Source organism: Moschus berezovskii, chromosome 10, assembly GCF_049115385.1.
Source record: "Moschus berezovskii isolate FMDL1 chromosome 10, NW_MosBer_1.0, whole genome shotgun sequence".
In the NCBI taxonomy this organism is placed as follows: domain Eukaryota; kingdom Metazoa; phylum Chordata; class Mammalia; order Artiodactyla; family Moschidae; genus Moschus; species Moschus berezovskii.
In genome coordinates this window covers 94,320,063-94,337,088 of record NC_142469.1, presented here as the reverse complement: position 1 = coordinate 94,337,088, position 17,026 = coordinate 94,320,063, and the positions used below count along the sequence as shown (strand labels likewise).

The following is a 17,026-nucleotide window of genomic DNA, read 5'->3' as shown; positions in this document are numbered from 1 at the left end:
GTTTCTGTAAGGCTACAGCTGCCACAAATAGTGATTCCTCTGATGGATCTGGGCAAAGTCAATTGGAAACTTTCTAGAGTGTATTCACGATTATAAGTTCCACCCAAAACATAAGTGATTCATGAGAAGAGGTTGAAATAACAACATTAATAGGAATTTGAAGAAGCGGATTTTAACCTTCTTAGATGACTTTGAGGGGTTCAAGAGTTCCCTGGAAGAGTTCACATTACAGATGTGGTGGAAATAGCAAGAGGGCTAGAATTAGAAGTGAAGCCTAATGTGAAGATGGGACTGATTGTTGCAATCTAATGGTAAAATGGGAATAAACGAGAGTTGACTGAAATGGATGAGCAAAAGAAGTGGTTTCTTGATATGCAATCTACTCCTGGTGAGGATTCTGTGAAGATTGTTGAAATGACAACAAAGGACCTAGAATATTATAAGTTTAGAATAAATTTAGTTGAAAAGGCAGTAGGCGAGGATTAAGCCCAATTTTGAAAGAAGTTCTGGTGTGGGTAAAATGCTGTCAAAGGGCATTGCATGCTAAGAGAAATCATCTGTGAAAGGAAGAGTCAAACGATGTGGCAAAGTTCATTGTCTTATTTTCAGAAATTGTGATACCCACCCCAATCCTCAGCAACCACCACCCTGATCAGTCAGCAGCCATAGACGTTGAGACAAGACCCTCCACCAGCAAAAACATGGTGACTTCCTGGAGGCTCAGATGATGCTCAACATATTTTATTTTAGAAACAAAGTGTTGCGTATTAATCTGTACATTATTTATTTAGACATAAAGGTATTGCACACTTAACAGACTTCCGTGTCAACATAACATTATATGCAGTGGAAATGAAAAATTTGTGTGATTCCCCTTATTGTGAAATTCATTTTATTGCCCTGGTCTGGAACCCAGCGTGCAATATCTCTGAGGTCGGCCTGTATCTACATGATTTTTAGTCCACGTTTTCCAGCCTAGAACTAACATTGGGATGACTGCTTAGTAAGGGTGAACATACGACCTACTGTTAGGATATGTGAAATATACATTTAAAAATCCAGAGAATTTAAGGATCACTTCACAGCTGGACTGCATGTTACTTTAGGAGTGATCCTTAAATTCTGATTCCACAAGAAATAAAGCATTATCATTTGTTTTATTTAGTGCCATCACGTGGAGGAATGGTGAAATACCATGACTTTTCTCCTGGATTAGAAAACAGGCATGAAGCACTTAATTTTTTTGCAATATAGAGATGTTGATTTAAGGATCACTATTTTGAACTGTGGTGTTGGAGAAGACTCTTGAGAGTCCCTTATACTGCAAGGAGATCCAACCAGTCCATTCTAAAGGAGATCAATCCTGGATGTTCATTGGAGGGACTGATGCTAAAGCTGAAACTCCAATACTTTGGCCACCTCATGTGACGAGTTGACTCACTGGAAAAGACTCTGATGCTGGGAAAGGTTGGGGGCGGGAGGAGAAGGGGACGACCGAGAATGAGATGGCTGGATGGCACCACCGACTCTGTGGACATGAGTTTGAGTGTACTCCAGGAGTTGGTGATGGACAGGGAGGCCTGGCGTGCTGTGATTCATGGGGTCGCGGAGAGTCGGACACGACTGAGTGACTGAACTGAACTGATAAAGGCTTCCCAGGTGGCGTTAATGGTAAAGAATCAGCCTGCCAACGCAGGACATGGGCTTGATTCCAGGGTCAGGAAGATCCCCTGGAGAAGAAAATAAGACCCCACTCCAGTATTCTTTCTTGCATGGAAAATTCCATGGGCAGAGGAGTCTGGTGGGCTGCAGTCCATGGGATCACAAAGAGTCAAACATGACTCAGCACCCATAGGGTAATAAATTATGAAGGGAACCAGTCAATATAAAATTTTGTTACACTGAAAATACACTGAAGTTGTTTCTCTGGACGCAGAAAAAATCCCTGAGTCCTGTAATAGCAGAAGTATTTTTGGAAAAATACTTTTCCAAAAAGACTTTTCCCTGCATCATGACCTTATTCTTAAAACTGATGATATTTCTGGAAAATACTTCTGAACTGACTCTCCCCTCAAGGTGCCTCAAAAGGACCTACGTGGATCTGGGCCACCCTCCACCGGAATGGGTTATATTCCTTGAGCCACCATGAGTGTTATTTCAAACTGGTAGATCCTACAGGCACAAAGTCAAGCAAAAGGTTAAATAAACAAGGACTAGAAAGGAAAGACCAACAATATCCATTAAAAGACCTAGAAAGGGAAGGAACCAGGTTAACTTTGAGAGGACTTTCTTTTTTAAAGAACTCTTGGCGGAGGCGAAATCTCCCATGACAAACTTGTGAAGCCCCTCTACCTGTATATTTAAGGTGCATATTTACACCTTCATATAAGGTGTAGTAATATAAGGTGTATATTTCCTTAATATTGATTTCAGAGAGACAGCAGTGAGCAGTGCTAAAGAGGGATCTTAGTTTCCTGCCCAGGAAGTGAACCTGGGTATCCTGGTGTAAAATGAGGAATTCTAGACACTAAACAGGGGCGAGATGCAAAGTTCCTTTGGCTCTTACCGTCTTTGAAAGCAAGAATGTTTCAAGGAGGCGAAAACTGTAAAAATAGGCACCAATGTTATTACTGGAGACATACAGAGAAACAGTTTACTTAAGATGGAAGCAAAGAGGAAATATACACCCAGACAGGAGTGCAGGCATCCTGAATGAGCAGCACAAGGAAGCTAGGCTAGGGACTTAACATACACATACCTGTCTCTATCCGGGAGTTGGTGATGGACAGGGAGGCCTGGCGTGCTGTGATTCATGGGGTCGCGGAGAGTCGGACACGACTGAGCGACTGAAATGAACTGAACTCAACTGAACCTGTCTCTATCTTCCCTGGTGGCTCAGCTGGTAAAGAATTTGCCTGCAATGCAAGAGACCCAGGTTCGATCCCCGGGTCGGGAAGATCCCCTGGAGAAGAGAATGGCAACCCACTCCAGTACTCCCTTGCCTGAAGAATTCCATGAACAGAGGAGCTGGCAGCTTACAGTCCATAGGACCCCAAAGAGTCGGACATGACTGTACATCCAACTTTCTTTCACTTTCATTTTCGTACATGTGTCTATTCTTCCCCAGCTCGCCTCCCATCCCCACCCAGGCTGCCACATAACAGTGAGCCGAGTTCTCTGTGCTGTACAGTAGGTCCTTGCTGGTTGTCCATTTTAGATAAATCAGTGTGTCCATGTTGATCCCAGACTCCCTAACTATCCCTTCCCCTGTACTTTCCCCCGGGAACCATAAATTCATTCTCCAAGTCTGTGATTCTCTTTCTGATTCTGTAAGTAAGAGCACTTGTATCACGACTTTCTGGATTCCACTATAAGGGACGTGCAAAGGTGTCTCTGCTTCTCTGCCTGACTTACATCATTCAATACGACAATCTCCAGGTCCCTCCACGGTGCTGCATATGGCGTTGTTTCATTCTTTCTGGCGGCCGAGTAATGCTGCACTGTATGTACGCCCCGCGCCTTCTTCACGCACTCATCTGTCAGTGACATTTAGGTGGCTTCCAGGTCCCGCCACGTGAACAGCGCCGCAGTGAACACGGGGCGCGCGTCCTCACAGACCGCATTCCTCAGACTCACCGTTACACTGAATCCCAAAGGATGGAGGAGTGAGAAACAGCACGACTTCTCTCGTGGGAGAGAAACTTCAATATGAGAAAGAAACTTCAATACTTCAAGTTTTCTGGAGTACTGAGATTTTGATTTAAATAGCAGCAGCGTAATCAATTGGAGAAGGCAATGGCAACCCACTCCAGTACTCTTGCCTGCAAAATCCCATGGACAGAGGAGCCTGGTGGGCTGCAGTCCATGGGGTCGCCAGGAGTTGGACAAGAGTGAGTGACTTCACTTTCACTTTTCACTTTCATGCATTGAAGAAGGAAATGGCACCCCACTCCAGTGTTCTTGCCTGGAAAATCTCAGGGACGGGGAAGTCTGGTGGGCTGCCGACCATGGGGTCGCACAGTCGTACATGACTGAAGTAACTTAGCAGCAGCGGCAGCAGCAGCGTAATAAATGGTCTTCCCCAGTGGCTCAGATGGTAAAGAATCCGCCTGCCAACACAGGAGACACAGCAGACGTGGGTTCAACCCCCGAGTTGGAGAGGGCCCCTGGAGAAGGAAATAGCAACTCACTTCAGTGTTCTTTCCTGGCGCATCCCATGGACAGAGGAGCCTGGCGGGCTACAGTCCATGGGGTCGCAAAGAGCTGGACACGACTGAGCGACTAACACTTTCACTTTAAGCATAATAAATTATTAAGGGAAACAGTCATGAATAAAACTTCGCTCTTTTGAAAATAGGCTGAGGTGGTTTCTCCAGACACAGAAAGAATCCCTGAGTCCTGTAATAGCAGATGGTATTTTTCTTGCAGTATCATTTGAAAGAACAAGGTCACGAGGCACAGAAGAGTCTAATTATCCACAAACTGGAAGAAGATGGAAAATGTCCTGTTTGTGGAGATTTCTTCAAGTACTTGAATATTTCAGTGTAGAAATTCCATCACTTAGCACCAAGAGATAGTGGCGAAATTGTTTCTGTTTTGTTTTTTTTTTTAGAGATGCTGAATAGGATTTCGCCAAATGTGATAAACCCATGAGATGATGCATCTACTGTGTCATCGTAACTGAAAAACAGACTCGGGATTCATGAGGTCTGATCTCCTGGATCTAGGGTGAAGAGCAGGAGAAAGGCAGACAGAGCACCTGTCAGGCTTCCTGGGAGGACCGTCTCCTGCAGAAAAGAAAGGGGTGTTGGTTCAGGAGGCTGAGGAACTCCTGTCAGTTTCCTGGGGCTGCCCCTCCCCAGTCCCCCTCCAGCCCCGCCCTCCCTGAGGGGCTCCTATGTCCTCCACCCCCACCCCCACCCCAGGCCCAGCAGCTTCTTGTCACCTCTTCCTTCCTTTCTGCATCTCAGAGTCACCCCAGGCCCTGACACCCCCTGCTTCGACTCAGGACTGGAGCCAGTGACATACCAATCTGCTCCCTTTACTCAGGTCTGGATCCTCCCCGAGGAGGGCCTAAAGGACCAGGGAGCAGGTCTCCGAAGGAGGGGCGTTGCCTCCTGACAGCCTTGGGGGGCTGCAGGCAAACCTCCTTCCCTCGCTCCCCTCCAGCCTCTGAGCAGCACACACAGCTCTCAGGCCCAGGTCCCTGCCCCCCATCTCTTCCTGGTCCCGCCCAGCTGGGCGCCTCCACCCCAGCTCAGACCCACCCATCCCCAGGCACCTCTGCTCAAGGCAGGACCACTCAATGATGGAGGCTCTGGGTCCCCAGGAGGCCACAGGCTGAGGTATAGCTGCTGCTGCTCCAGGAGCACAGGCCTGGCCTCAGCCCTTCCCACAGTCTCTGCTGTGGGGCTCCTGCCTTGCTGCTTGACCCAAGCCACTTCCTGTGACACGAGCGGGCCTTTGGAGTTGGGTCTGCAAAGGCCTTCCTGCCCCTTCCTCCTGGGATGAGAGTCCGGCCCCTCTCATCCTGGGCCCCTGGGTGGGTCCCCTCCCTGCTGACATGTCATGTGAAGTCCCCATGGTTCTCTCAGCCCCCGTGAGTCCTGCCCTCGCCCTGAGTGCCTGCTGTTCTCACACCATCTGCCCTGGGCCCTGCCAGCCAGCATTCTGTCTCAGTCAGGGGCCCTGGCTAAACTCTTTAAGCATCAATAGGCCCCCAGTCATCCCTCACTTCCCACTGTCATCTGACAGTGAGGACCTCTCAGAACTGAGGCCTGAGCTTGGCTGAGTTCTGCTCTCAGGTGATATGGGATCTTATCTACCTGCTCATTTCCAGGATGCGGAGGTTCAGTGAGGGGCAGGGGTTGGCTGGGATTCACCTTCCCTGTCCTCACACCAGGCCCTGTACCCCTGCCTTCCCTCTGAATTCTGCCCTCAGTACCTTTTCTTATAATGGATACAGGCTATTATGATGCCAATTATGATGAAAATGGGGAGAACCCCGATGGCAATCCAGGTGTTGTGATTCATCGCCGGGGCAGTGGGCTGCACTGTAGAGGCTCCTGTGGTTGGTGATGCTGCAAGGAGAGTAAGAGTGAAGCCCTTGTCCAGACCCCAAACTCAGCAGATGCCTCCTCGCCCCCCTGACCCAAGTACCCCTACTGTGCAGACAGTTTGCACCCATCACATGGAGGCCCCTGTGATAGATACTCAGGCAAGATGGGGGGGAAGGGGGGAGCCCAGTCCTCATGGGGCTCTGACAGCTAATGGGGGAGCAAGGTTTCCAACACAGCCACTCAGTCCTGCTGTGACATCAGAGACATGAGGATGGAGTCCTCAGGAGCTGACAGCAGAGGTGGTATCAACAGATTTCCAGAAGTAGGATTGGTGACATGTCAGACTTTATTTTTTTGGGCTCCAAAATTACTGCAGATGGTGATTGCAGCCATAAAATTAAAAGATGCCTACTCCTTGGAAGGAAAGTTTTGACCAACCTAGATAGCATATTAAAAAGCAGAGACATTACTTTGCCAACAAAGGTCCATCTAGTCTAGGCTATGGTTTTTCCAGTGGTCATGTATGGATGTGAGAGTTGGACTGTGAAGAAAGCTGAGCGCCGAAGAATTGATGTTTTTGAACTGTGGTGTTGGAGAAGACTCTTGAGAGTCCCTTGGACTGCAAGGAGATCCAACCAGTCCATTCTAGAGGAGATCAGTCCTGTGTGTTCATTGGAAGGACTGATGCTAAAGCTGAAACTCCAATACTTTGGCCACCTCATGCGACGAGTTGACTCACTGGAAAAGACTCTGGTGCTGGGAGGGACCGGGGGCGGGAGGAGAAGGGAACGACAGAGAATGAGATGGCTGGATGGCATCACCGACTCGATGGACATGAGTTTGAGTGAACTCGGGAGTTGGTGATGGACAGGGAGGCTTGGCGTGCTGTGATTCATGGGGTCGCGGAGAGTTGGACAAGACTGAACAACTGAACTGAATTGAAAAAAAGATTCTGGAAAGAGGGAATAGTAAGAAGGAGATTGGGATCACAGAGATGCTGTCATGTTTGGGATCAGTGAGAACCCATGTTCACGCATACAAAGGCCTGTGTTGTGAGGAGAGCTGTTAGGAGGTGGACGAGGAAGGAGGATGACAGCATCCCTGGGTCATTGTTCTTTCAGGGGCACCTCACCTCCGATGGATCATTTTTACACAGAGGGGTGGGTCCCTGTCACCATGAGGTAACTACCACTTTCTCCTCCCTTCTCACTTACCCGTGGTCTGCAACACTTTCTCCCAGTGCAGCCAGAAATTCTGATACCAGCGCCGACAGTCTCCCATGGAGACCTTCTTGAAGAAGTTGCATACAGCTCTGTCATTCTCCCACTTCTCTTTCATCCGCCTCCCTTTAGAATGAACCTCTGTCCAGTGTCCATTCTCCGAATCAAAGAGGAGGCACAGTTGTCCACTGAAGCCGAACTGCCAGGATGCACTGATGTGTCCATTGTCTTCACACCAGCAGGTCATCCTGGCCTGCAGGGTGAGAGGTCCTGACCCCACCGAGGAAAAGAAAGAGCTCAGCCTCTGGGCTTGACAGATCCTTTGCCGGACCTGGGTTCACCTCCCCTGGGCCCAGCTAATCTGGCCCTGGTCTCTCCCGCAACAGCTGTTCTTTCCACTGGACTACTAGGGAAGGACAATATCCATTTTTTTTAAACCCAAAAACAGTGGATGCAGCTAAGCTCCCAGTCTCCTCCTCCTGCACTGGGATTTTCTAACTCACCCTTGTCTATGAGTCTCTCCGGTGTAACATCAGGCATTTGCTCCTTCAGCAAGTCTCCAGTGTCTCTGAGTGTCTCAGTCTGTGTTTCCCAGGCGTTCGTACTTTTCACTTCCTCTCCCAGTGGACTCATGTACTTGATCTTAGCTCTACCACAGTCATAGGAGAGAAAGACCTTTTGATCAACTTCTCCTTGAACCTCACACCATGGCTGATCAGGTCTGGGCTGAGGATCGATGGTGAAATTATAGGAAAGAGAATGAGCATCTGTGAAGGCAAAACACAGTGAGGGTGAGGTTGAGGGAAAAAAGACCCGAGGCTCCTTCCCCCAGTTACACGAGTGCAGAGCAAAGCTGCAGGGCTGGGCTGGCAGAGCAATGACACCCCACAACACACACCACACAGCCAGCGCCCCTCCTCTCCTTGTGAAGAAGGAGGAGTCCCCTGCCTGGCACAGATCACACATCCCGGGTGTGTCCCCTTGTCCACAAGGTCCGTTCCCAGCATCATAACCTTTGCAGAGACATGCCAGGCTGCTATGCAAGAAAAGTCTAGATGACAGAGAACTGTCAGAATCTAACCCCATGTCCAGTGAGAGATGGGGAGCCTGTGGGGATGCTCCTGAGGAAGCAGGATCACAGGGAGAGGGGCAAAGAGGTGACGGGTGGGCACAGAACCCCAAGTTGGAGAAGGAACAGTTTATAATTACGGGTCACAGGACTTAGCAAGGCCAGGGAGACACTGCTGATCTCCCACCAGGATGGGTCTTGGAAGCCTGGAGAAAGGCCTGACTCACATGGCATGAAAGAGAAAGTCCAGAACTTCCAAGGTAGGTGGTAGAGAAGGGGATCAAAGGTTCAGGGAAGTGAATCTGCCAGGGTGGACACGGTATGAAGGGCAGGAAAGTGTGCAGCCCACCAGCTCCATGGGAAAGCCTGCTGGACTCTATGGAGCCCGAGAGGAAGGCATGGATGAGAAGCATCTCCAACAGCGCAAGGCTGACTTTTGTGGAAGGTCCGGGACGGTGGTAGGAGACCGTGTTCCTGTGGGCTTCCAGCAGGAACAGGGATAGAAAATGGGGAAAGATCAGATTCCAGGTGGAGTGTTGTATGTCAGGAGCAAAGTTGGTAAAATGGTCAAAGTGATTAGTGAAAGTTGCTGAGTCGTGTCTGACTCTTGTGACCCCATGGACGATACAGTCCATGGAATTCTCCAGGCTAGAATATTGCAGTGGGTAGCCCTTCTGTTCTCCAGGGGATCTTTCCAACCCAGGGATTGAACCCAGGTCGCCCGCATTGCAGGCGGGTTCTTTACCAGCTAAGCCACAAGGGAAGCCCAAGAATACTGGAGTGGGTAGCCTATCCCTTCTCCAGGGGATCTTCCTGACCCAGGAATTGAACTGGGGTCTCCTGCATTGCAGGCAGATTCTTTACCAACTGAGCTGTCAGGGAAGCTGAAAGTGATTAGAGAGTCCCAATGCCAGCCAGGGCCTGACTGCAGAGAGTACAATGCTGGCTCATAGCACAGGGTGATCCTAGAGGCAGAGAGATGGTCAGTGAACCTGGATGCAAACTGCTTGACTGAGAGAGAGAAAACAAGGAGAAACAAACACAAGACTGGATGATCAGTAGGCTGAAAGCAGCCATCCCCACCGAACATCCCTACCAAAATTGCCAGAACAGAGCTACTTCTCAGAAGGCAACACGAGAGAAAGAAGCCACGTCCAAGTGAGGAGAGCCCTTTCATCACCACAGCAAGTGGAGAAGTCCTTCCATTCTCTCCCAATGAGCCACGTGGTTATTTACTGGGGTAACTAACTCCAATTCTTTGGCCACCTGATGCGAAGAACTGACTCATTGGAAAAGACCCTGATGCTGGGAAAGATTGAAAGCGGGAGGAGAAGGGGACGACAGAGGATGAGACAGTCGGATGGCATCACCGACGCAATGGACATGAGTTTGAATAAGCTCTGGGAGTTGGTGATGGACAGGGAAGCCTGGCGTGCTGCAGTCCATGGGGTCGCAGAGTCGGACACAACTGAGTGACTGAACTGAACTGGAACTGCAGAAGGACAAACTACTCCCACATTCATATTGGGCCCAGTGTGTTACTAACATCACGCACGGGAACAGTAGCATGATCACGGCCCCCGTGCTGTGAAGCGATGCTCCGAGGACCAGACAATTAATAGGCACCTGTCCCAGGCCCTGCTAACAGAGGTTACCTCTGGGTCCACAGATCCACTCAGTGTTCATTTCACATGTCCTGGACTTCTGACATGAATGGACAACCTGTGTTAGTAAACTACCATGGGGTGAGGGTACCATAGTAGTGAATTCCACATTCACACTTCTGAACCTGACTCCCCATCCCCTGATAGTACGTGTATACAATATCATATCCTGGAGGAAATAATGGAAACAAGTACCAACCTACAATCTCCCTAGGCCTGCAGAGCTGTGGTCCCTACCTTATCTCCATTTAATTACCACTGAGGTCCATAGGTTTCCTCTGATGGTTCAGTTCAGTTCAGTCGCTCAGTCGTGTCCGACTCTCCACGACCCCATGAATCACAGCATGCCAGGCCTCCCTGTCCATCACCAACTCCCGGAGTTCACTCAAACTCATGTCCACAGAGTCGGTGATGCCATCCAGCCATCTCATTCTCTGTCGTCCCCTTCTCCTCCCGCCCCCAGTCCCTCCCAGCATCAGAGTCTTTTCCAGTGAGTCAACTCGTTGCATGAGGTGGCCAAAGTATTGGAGTTTCAGCTTTAGCATCAGTCCTTCCAATGAACACCCAGGATCGATCTCCCTCAGAATGGACTGGTTGGATCTCCTTGCAGTCCAAGGGACTCTCAAGAGTCTTCTCCAACACCACAGTTCAAAAGCATCAATTCTTCGGCGATCAGCTTTCTTCACAGTCCAACTCTCACATCCATACATGACCACTGGAAAAACCATAGCCTTGACTAGACGGACCTTTGTTGGCAAAGTAATGTCTCTGCTTTTTAATATACTATCTAGGTTGGTCATAAATTTAGGTCACTATTTTCCCAGGGCTCCTGAACAAACCAACTTTTCCTTTTTAACCACTTGTTAACTTACCAGTGGTAGGATCTGGGTCATAACCAGCTTCAATTAGTAACAGCATGAGCTGTCTGGGAGGAGCTTTGACTCCAGGGAGGTGCTGATCAGTGGCTAGGCATTGAGCACCTTCTTCAGGATGCATAGGCAATGTTTTTTTTTAATAAATTGAATCCTTTAATTTTTTCAAGTGTTTTTAAAAAATCCACATTATACTTAAGCCAGCCTTGAAGATAAGCACAAAGTCTGTTTATTTTTTTAAACACAACACAACTCAGGCATCCATTCTGTGCATAGCACTGTTCTAGGTGCACAGTAAAAGGGATTAACCTTAAAACATGATTGCACCTTCTGGAACTGTGTTATCTCCTTTTCCAGAAAGTAAAAATGAATAAAATCATCACTGTTTACTATTAACCTGTCCCAACCCACTTCTGGCTCTGAGAAATGTTAGGATCTGCCAAATTTAAGATGTTTCAGTGAATTCTGCTCCTACTTTCCCCAAGTAAGAAGGCAGAACTCCTCTTTATTAAAAAAAAATTTAAAAAGGCAACTTTCCATGAAAGAGTACTTTCTGTTTCTATTTTTTTTCTCTCTTTTTTTTCCTTCTAGCTTTTAAGTTTTCTTCTTCCAACACTGCTTTTTCCTGTACAAGGCAACAGCATTTTTTCATTTTTCTTTTCTTAAGACAAAGTATTTTATCTTATAGACAAACAATTCCCAAGACTAGTTTTAAATAAAAAAAAAAAAGAAAGAAACTTAAGGGTTTCCCTGGTGGCTCAGCAGGTAGTGATTCCACCTGCAATGCAGGAGACTGTTCAATTCCTGGGTCAGAAAGATCCCCTGGAAAAGGGAGAGGCTACCCACTCCAGTATTCTTGAGCTTCCCTAGTGCCTTAGATGGTAAAGAATCCACCTGCAATGTGGGAGACCTGGGTTGGGAAGATCCCCTAGAGAACAGAAAGGCTATCCACTCCAGTATTCAACCCTGGAGAATTCCACGGACTGTATAGTCCATTGGGTCGCAAAGAGTCAGACACGACTGAGTAACTAAGCACGGCACATTCAAGGGTGAATCAACTACATTACTTTGATGAAGTAGAAACTAAAATGCACTTAGCACTAAGCTAGTCCAAGTATTTGTATTGAAACAATCTTAAAAACTATTTATTTTATAACATTGTTTGAAAATTTCTTGGTCAAAAATTTATACCAACATTTTCAGTTCAACCTAATGAAAGTGATATCTAGAAAATATTCCACATCATTAAGTCTGCCTTAGAAAGTTTAGATGCTATGGCATTCCTAAAGCAGTGTTCTGGAAGACAATGTGCTTCTGTGGTGCTGGGTGATGTATGTGGCTGTCTGTCTCCAAGTGGGCCTCAGCAAGCACCTTCCTCCTGATGCTGGGGGACTGTGAGAGGAGAGTCAGACATAGGCCCCCAGGGCTGCATGGACCTCTGTGAGACACTGGGCCAGCTGATGGAACTGGGCTTCTCCTCCAAATCTAAGGCCCAGCACAAGCCATCACGGCTGGGGTATTCAGTAACCTTCTTTCATATCTCTAAAGGGTTGACATCCGTGTAGGGTGTTTGACCCACAGCCTTGAGCTCCTACACTATCACTCTGAAGGCCCACACATGACTAGCACTGGAGAACTAAAAAAATTATTTTTTTAATATATATTTTTTTTGGCAGTACTGGATCTTAATTGTGGCACCTGGGATCTTTTTGCAGCATGAAGACTCTTAGTTGCAACATGCTGACTTCTTAATTGTGGCATGTGGGATACAGTTCCCTGACCAAAGATCGAACAGGACCGCTTCATTGGGAGAGTAGAATCTTAGCGACTGGATCACCAGGGAAGTCCGGAGAAACCATTCTTTAGCAGACTTTCATGAGCCATCCATCGATCCCACATTTTCATTGTCCCCCAGACAGTGAGAGCGCATAGGGAACAAGACTCTGGAGAGGGGCTATCTGTACTCTTAACTTGAGGTTGTCATCAATGGCAGAGCTCCTAGCAGCCAGGTCTTTGTGGAGGACTTCTCTTCTGACCAGGTAACTCATTCCACAGGCAATCTGACCTTGTGGACCAGGTCCTGTTGAGAAATTGCCTGCGGATTATTGGCCTTCACTGATTTGTGCTGCAGGCTCCCCTGGTGGCTCAGACAGTAAAGCATCTGCCTGCTCTGCAGGAGACCCGAGTTTGTTCCCTGGGTCAGAAAGATCGCCTGGAGAAGGGAATGGCCACCCAATCCAGTATTCTTGCCTGGAGAATTCCTCAGACAGAAGAGCTTGGCGGGCGACAGTCCGTGGGGTGGCAAGAGTCGGACACGACTGACTGACTAATACACACACAGACACACAATTTGCAATGCTGTGAAAACTATTTACAATTCTCCCAATTCATGTAAGGCAATATCACGAGGGGTTTTCTCTTTCTTCTATACACACAAGGGAAATAGGAGGAAGATTTCTGTGATGATCTCACAGCTTACAATGTTCAGTGAGTATCATTGTCACCTGAATTTCAGAAGCTTAATATCTGTTTTTACAAATGATTGCTGTTCTTTATTTGAATCTTTTTCATCTACATAAAGGAGAAGGCAATGACAACCCACTCCAGTACCCTTGCCTGGAAAATCCCATGGGCGGAAGAGCCTGGTGGGCTGCAGTCCATGGGGTCTCGAAGAGTCAGAGACGACTGAGCGACTTCACTTTCACTTTTCACTTTCATGCATTGGAGAATGAAATGGCAACCCACTCTACTGTTCTTGACTGGTGAATCCCAGGGACCGCAGAACCTGGTGGGCTGCCGTCTATGGGGTCACACAGAGTCGGACACGACTGAAGCGACTTAGCAGCAGCAGCAGCAGCATCTACATAAATCCCATGGAAAATACGCCCAAAACTACCTTTTTGGAGTACATCCTCTCCGTGGATAGAGTTAGCCTCTCCTCGGATATTTGGTTACCTTCACCTTAGCTCTGGCCTCGAAAAGAGTGGCACTTCTCAAGACACTCTCCTGCCCACCCACAAGGTAGGATAACGGGATGGAAGTACCATTGTGGGGTGTGTCGCCTCTCAGATACTGAGTGGTCTGGGACATGGCTGAGACAACCCTTGGGAACTACTGGACACTGATGCTGTCTTCCAGCTCAATCCCTGTCATACTATGAAGGTGCAAAACAACTAATATTATTACTACAAGAAATATAACTGCACAGCAAACCCCTGCGCTCATATAAAACACACGGGTAGAAGTAGCTGGAGCTGCATGAACAGGATCATATATAGTTCTGCTAGTGGCTTTGTCCAAGACCGAAGTTTTTACTTCAAGATTTTTGTAGCACATTTTCCTTCCTTCCAAATTTTTGAAGAAGGGAAGTTTTTGAAGAATTTACTGTCAAGTTGAGCTGCATTTAGTATCATAACCTCATCATCTACTTTGCAGAAAAGGAAAGCTAGAGCCAAAACACTGATAGAGTGCGTGGAAATCCCCCCAACCCGTGCCCCTTGCATCCCCACCCCCACCAAGAAGATGCTAACCTGGGGCAGGTCCACGAAATTGTCTACTTGGAAACCTGCTTATATTCAACTTGGACTCTGCAGGCCAAGTGAAAGGCAGGATATCTGTTTCGCTGGGTACTAACATGTTAAAGGATAGACGTAGTGCCCAAAAAGGTCATTTCTCTAGTAACAAGTTCTGTATTTAGAACAATGAGCTAGCGCACCCGGGCCCTGCTCAGGAAGAGGCTCGCAGCCGCCCCTGGGGTCGCGGGTGGAGCCGCGCCGCGGAGCCCAGGCATCGCTGAGCCAGGCAGCCGAGCCTCGGAATGCGGAAGGAACCGCGCCGCGGAGCCCGGGGCCGAGAGCGGAGCCAGCAGCTACGGCTCAAGCGCCTTTCAGCCGGGAGCGCGCCGCCGCCGCCTCCCGGGCACCCGGGTCCGCTCTGCGTTTATAACTTACCGCCGGGAAAGAGCGCTGGTCCTACAAGGGCCGGGAGATGCAGGGACCAGAAAGGTCTCTGTTGCACAGGTCGGGGCGGAGGGTGTGCTTTTCTGGGCGGGTCTGGGTCCCTTCTCCGCGGGAAGGCCGACTGGTCCCACACCGCCCGGCTCCAGGGCTCCCACTTCCCCGCGGCGGGCTGGGTCCTTGCGGGTTTCAACCTTATTTTCTGTTGCGTCCTGGTCCCCTCTTCCCCCAGCGTCTCCTCCCAAACTCCTGGCATTGTTGCTTCACCCAAGGCACCCCTGTTCTGGCCCGGAGAGCCGGCAAGAAGCCGGGAGGAGCCTCCGAAGAGCAAAGGGGCCGAGGGACGGGAAACAGGAGGCGGCGGCGGCGACACTCTGCAAGAAGTTTCGCGAACCCCCGCGGCGGCGACACTCTGCAAGAAGTTTCGCGAACCCCCGCGGACACCACCCCCATCCCCTTTCCGGGTCATAACCCATCCAACCTCCTCGCGTTCCCCAGAAGGTTCATCCCCGGACTCACCGCTGGACGTCCCGCTGAACAAGACAATCAGAGCCAAACCGAGGAAGCCAAGACTGCCCTTGGAGCCACCCATCTCTCGCTTTGCCACCTGGATCCCAGTTTTGCAGGAGTGCGATGCTGCCAAGTCAGAACCTGTGATCCTCTCCCGCTAGCCGGCAGCTACGGTCTGGACCTCCGCCCAGGCGCTGACTGCCTGGGCGGCCCCTCCGCCGAGAGGCCCCGCCCCAGGTTTCCAGGAGGAGGTTCCACCCGAGGTCTGGGCGGGGCACTCTTGCCAGCTCCCTTATTCTATACGCCAGGCTTCCTGTAAACCAGCCTACCAGCCTGTTTACACTGGGCGCCAACGTGCTCTGGTTACAGGAGACCGCAACTCTCTTGTTCCTTCAATTCAGTTCAGTTCAGTCGCTCAGTCGTGTCCGACTCTTTTCGACCCCACGGACTGCAGCACGCCAGGCTTCCCTGTCCATCACCAACTCCTGCAGTTTACTCAAACTCATGTCCACTGAGTCGGTGATGCCATCCAACCGTCTCATCCTCTGTCGTCCCCTTCTCCTCCCGCCTGCAATCTTTCCCAGCATCAGGGTCTTTTCCAATGAGTCAGTTCTTTGCATCAAGTGGCCAAAGGATTGGAGTTTCAGCTTCAACATCAGTCCTCCCAACGAATATTCAGGACTGATTTCCTCTAGGATGGACTGGTTGGATCCCCTTGCAGTCCAAGTGTCTTCTCCAACACCACAGTTCAAAAGCATCAATTCTTCAGTGCTCAACTTTCTTTACAGTTCAACTCTCACATCCATACATGACCACTGGAAAAACAATAGCCTTGACTAGACAGACCTTTGTTGGCAAAATAATGCCTCTGCTTTTTAATATGCTGTCTAGGTTGGTCATAACTTTCCTTCCAAGAAGCAAGCATCTTTTAATTTCATGACTGCAGTCACCATCTGCAGTGATTTTGGAGCCCCCCAAAATTAAATCTGTCACTGTTTCCACTGTTCACCCATCTATTTGCCATGAAGTGATGGGACCAGATGCCATGTTCTTAGTTTTCTGAATGTTGAGCTTTAAGCCAACTTTTTCACTCTCCTCATTCACTTTCATCAAGAGGTTCTTTAGTTCTTCTTCACTTTCTGCCATAAGGGTGGTGTCATCTGCATATTTGAGGTTATTGATATTTCTCCCAGCAATCTTGATTCCAGCTTGTGTTTCATCCAGCCCAGCGTTCCTCATGATGTACTCTGCATATAAGTTAAATAAGCAGGGTGACAATATACAACCTTGACGTACTCCTTTCCCTATTTGGAACCAGTCTGTTGTTCCATGTCCAGTTCTAACTGTTGCTTCCTGACCTGCAAACAGATTTCTCAAGAGGCAGGTCAGGTGATCTGGTATTTCCACCTCTTGAAGAATTTTCCACAGTTTATTGTGATCCACACAGTCAAAGGCTTTGGCATAGTCAATGAAGCAGAAGTAGATGTTTTTCTGGAACTCTCTTGCTTTTTCGAAGATCCTTCTTCCTTAACTTGTTTTTTATCAGATCAGGGCACTCAGGCCAGTCGTCGGAGTTGGGAGGAGACAAGGGACAAAATAAAATACCTGTTCAGGCCACTGGGTCGGGTCAGTCAGTGGACAAGCTTGTTCCTAAGTACCTGAATGGTCAGAGCATC

General features: G+C 48.8%; 1 protein-coding gene across 1 annotated transcript; it reads right to left on the bottom strand.

Moving 5' to 3' along the window:
• Positions 1-725: 725 nt before the first annotated feature.
• Positions 726-15,432, bottom strand: LOC129560954 (UL16-binding protein 2-like). The gene is made up of 5 exons (XM_055433237.2): positions 14,835-15,432; positions 7,783-8,046; positions 7,274-7,549; positions 5,945-6,080; positions 726-4,787 (listed from the first exon to the last, which is right to left on the bottom strand). Exons 1-5 carry the CDS (start codon positions 15,430-15,432, stop codon positions 4,763-4,765), a joined length of 1,299 nt encoding a protein of 432 aa, XP_055289212.2. The 3' UTR covers positions 726-4,762.
• Positions 15,433-17,026: the final 1,594 nt, after the last annotated feature.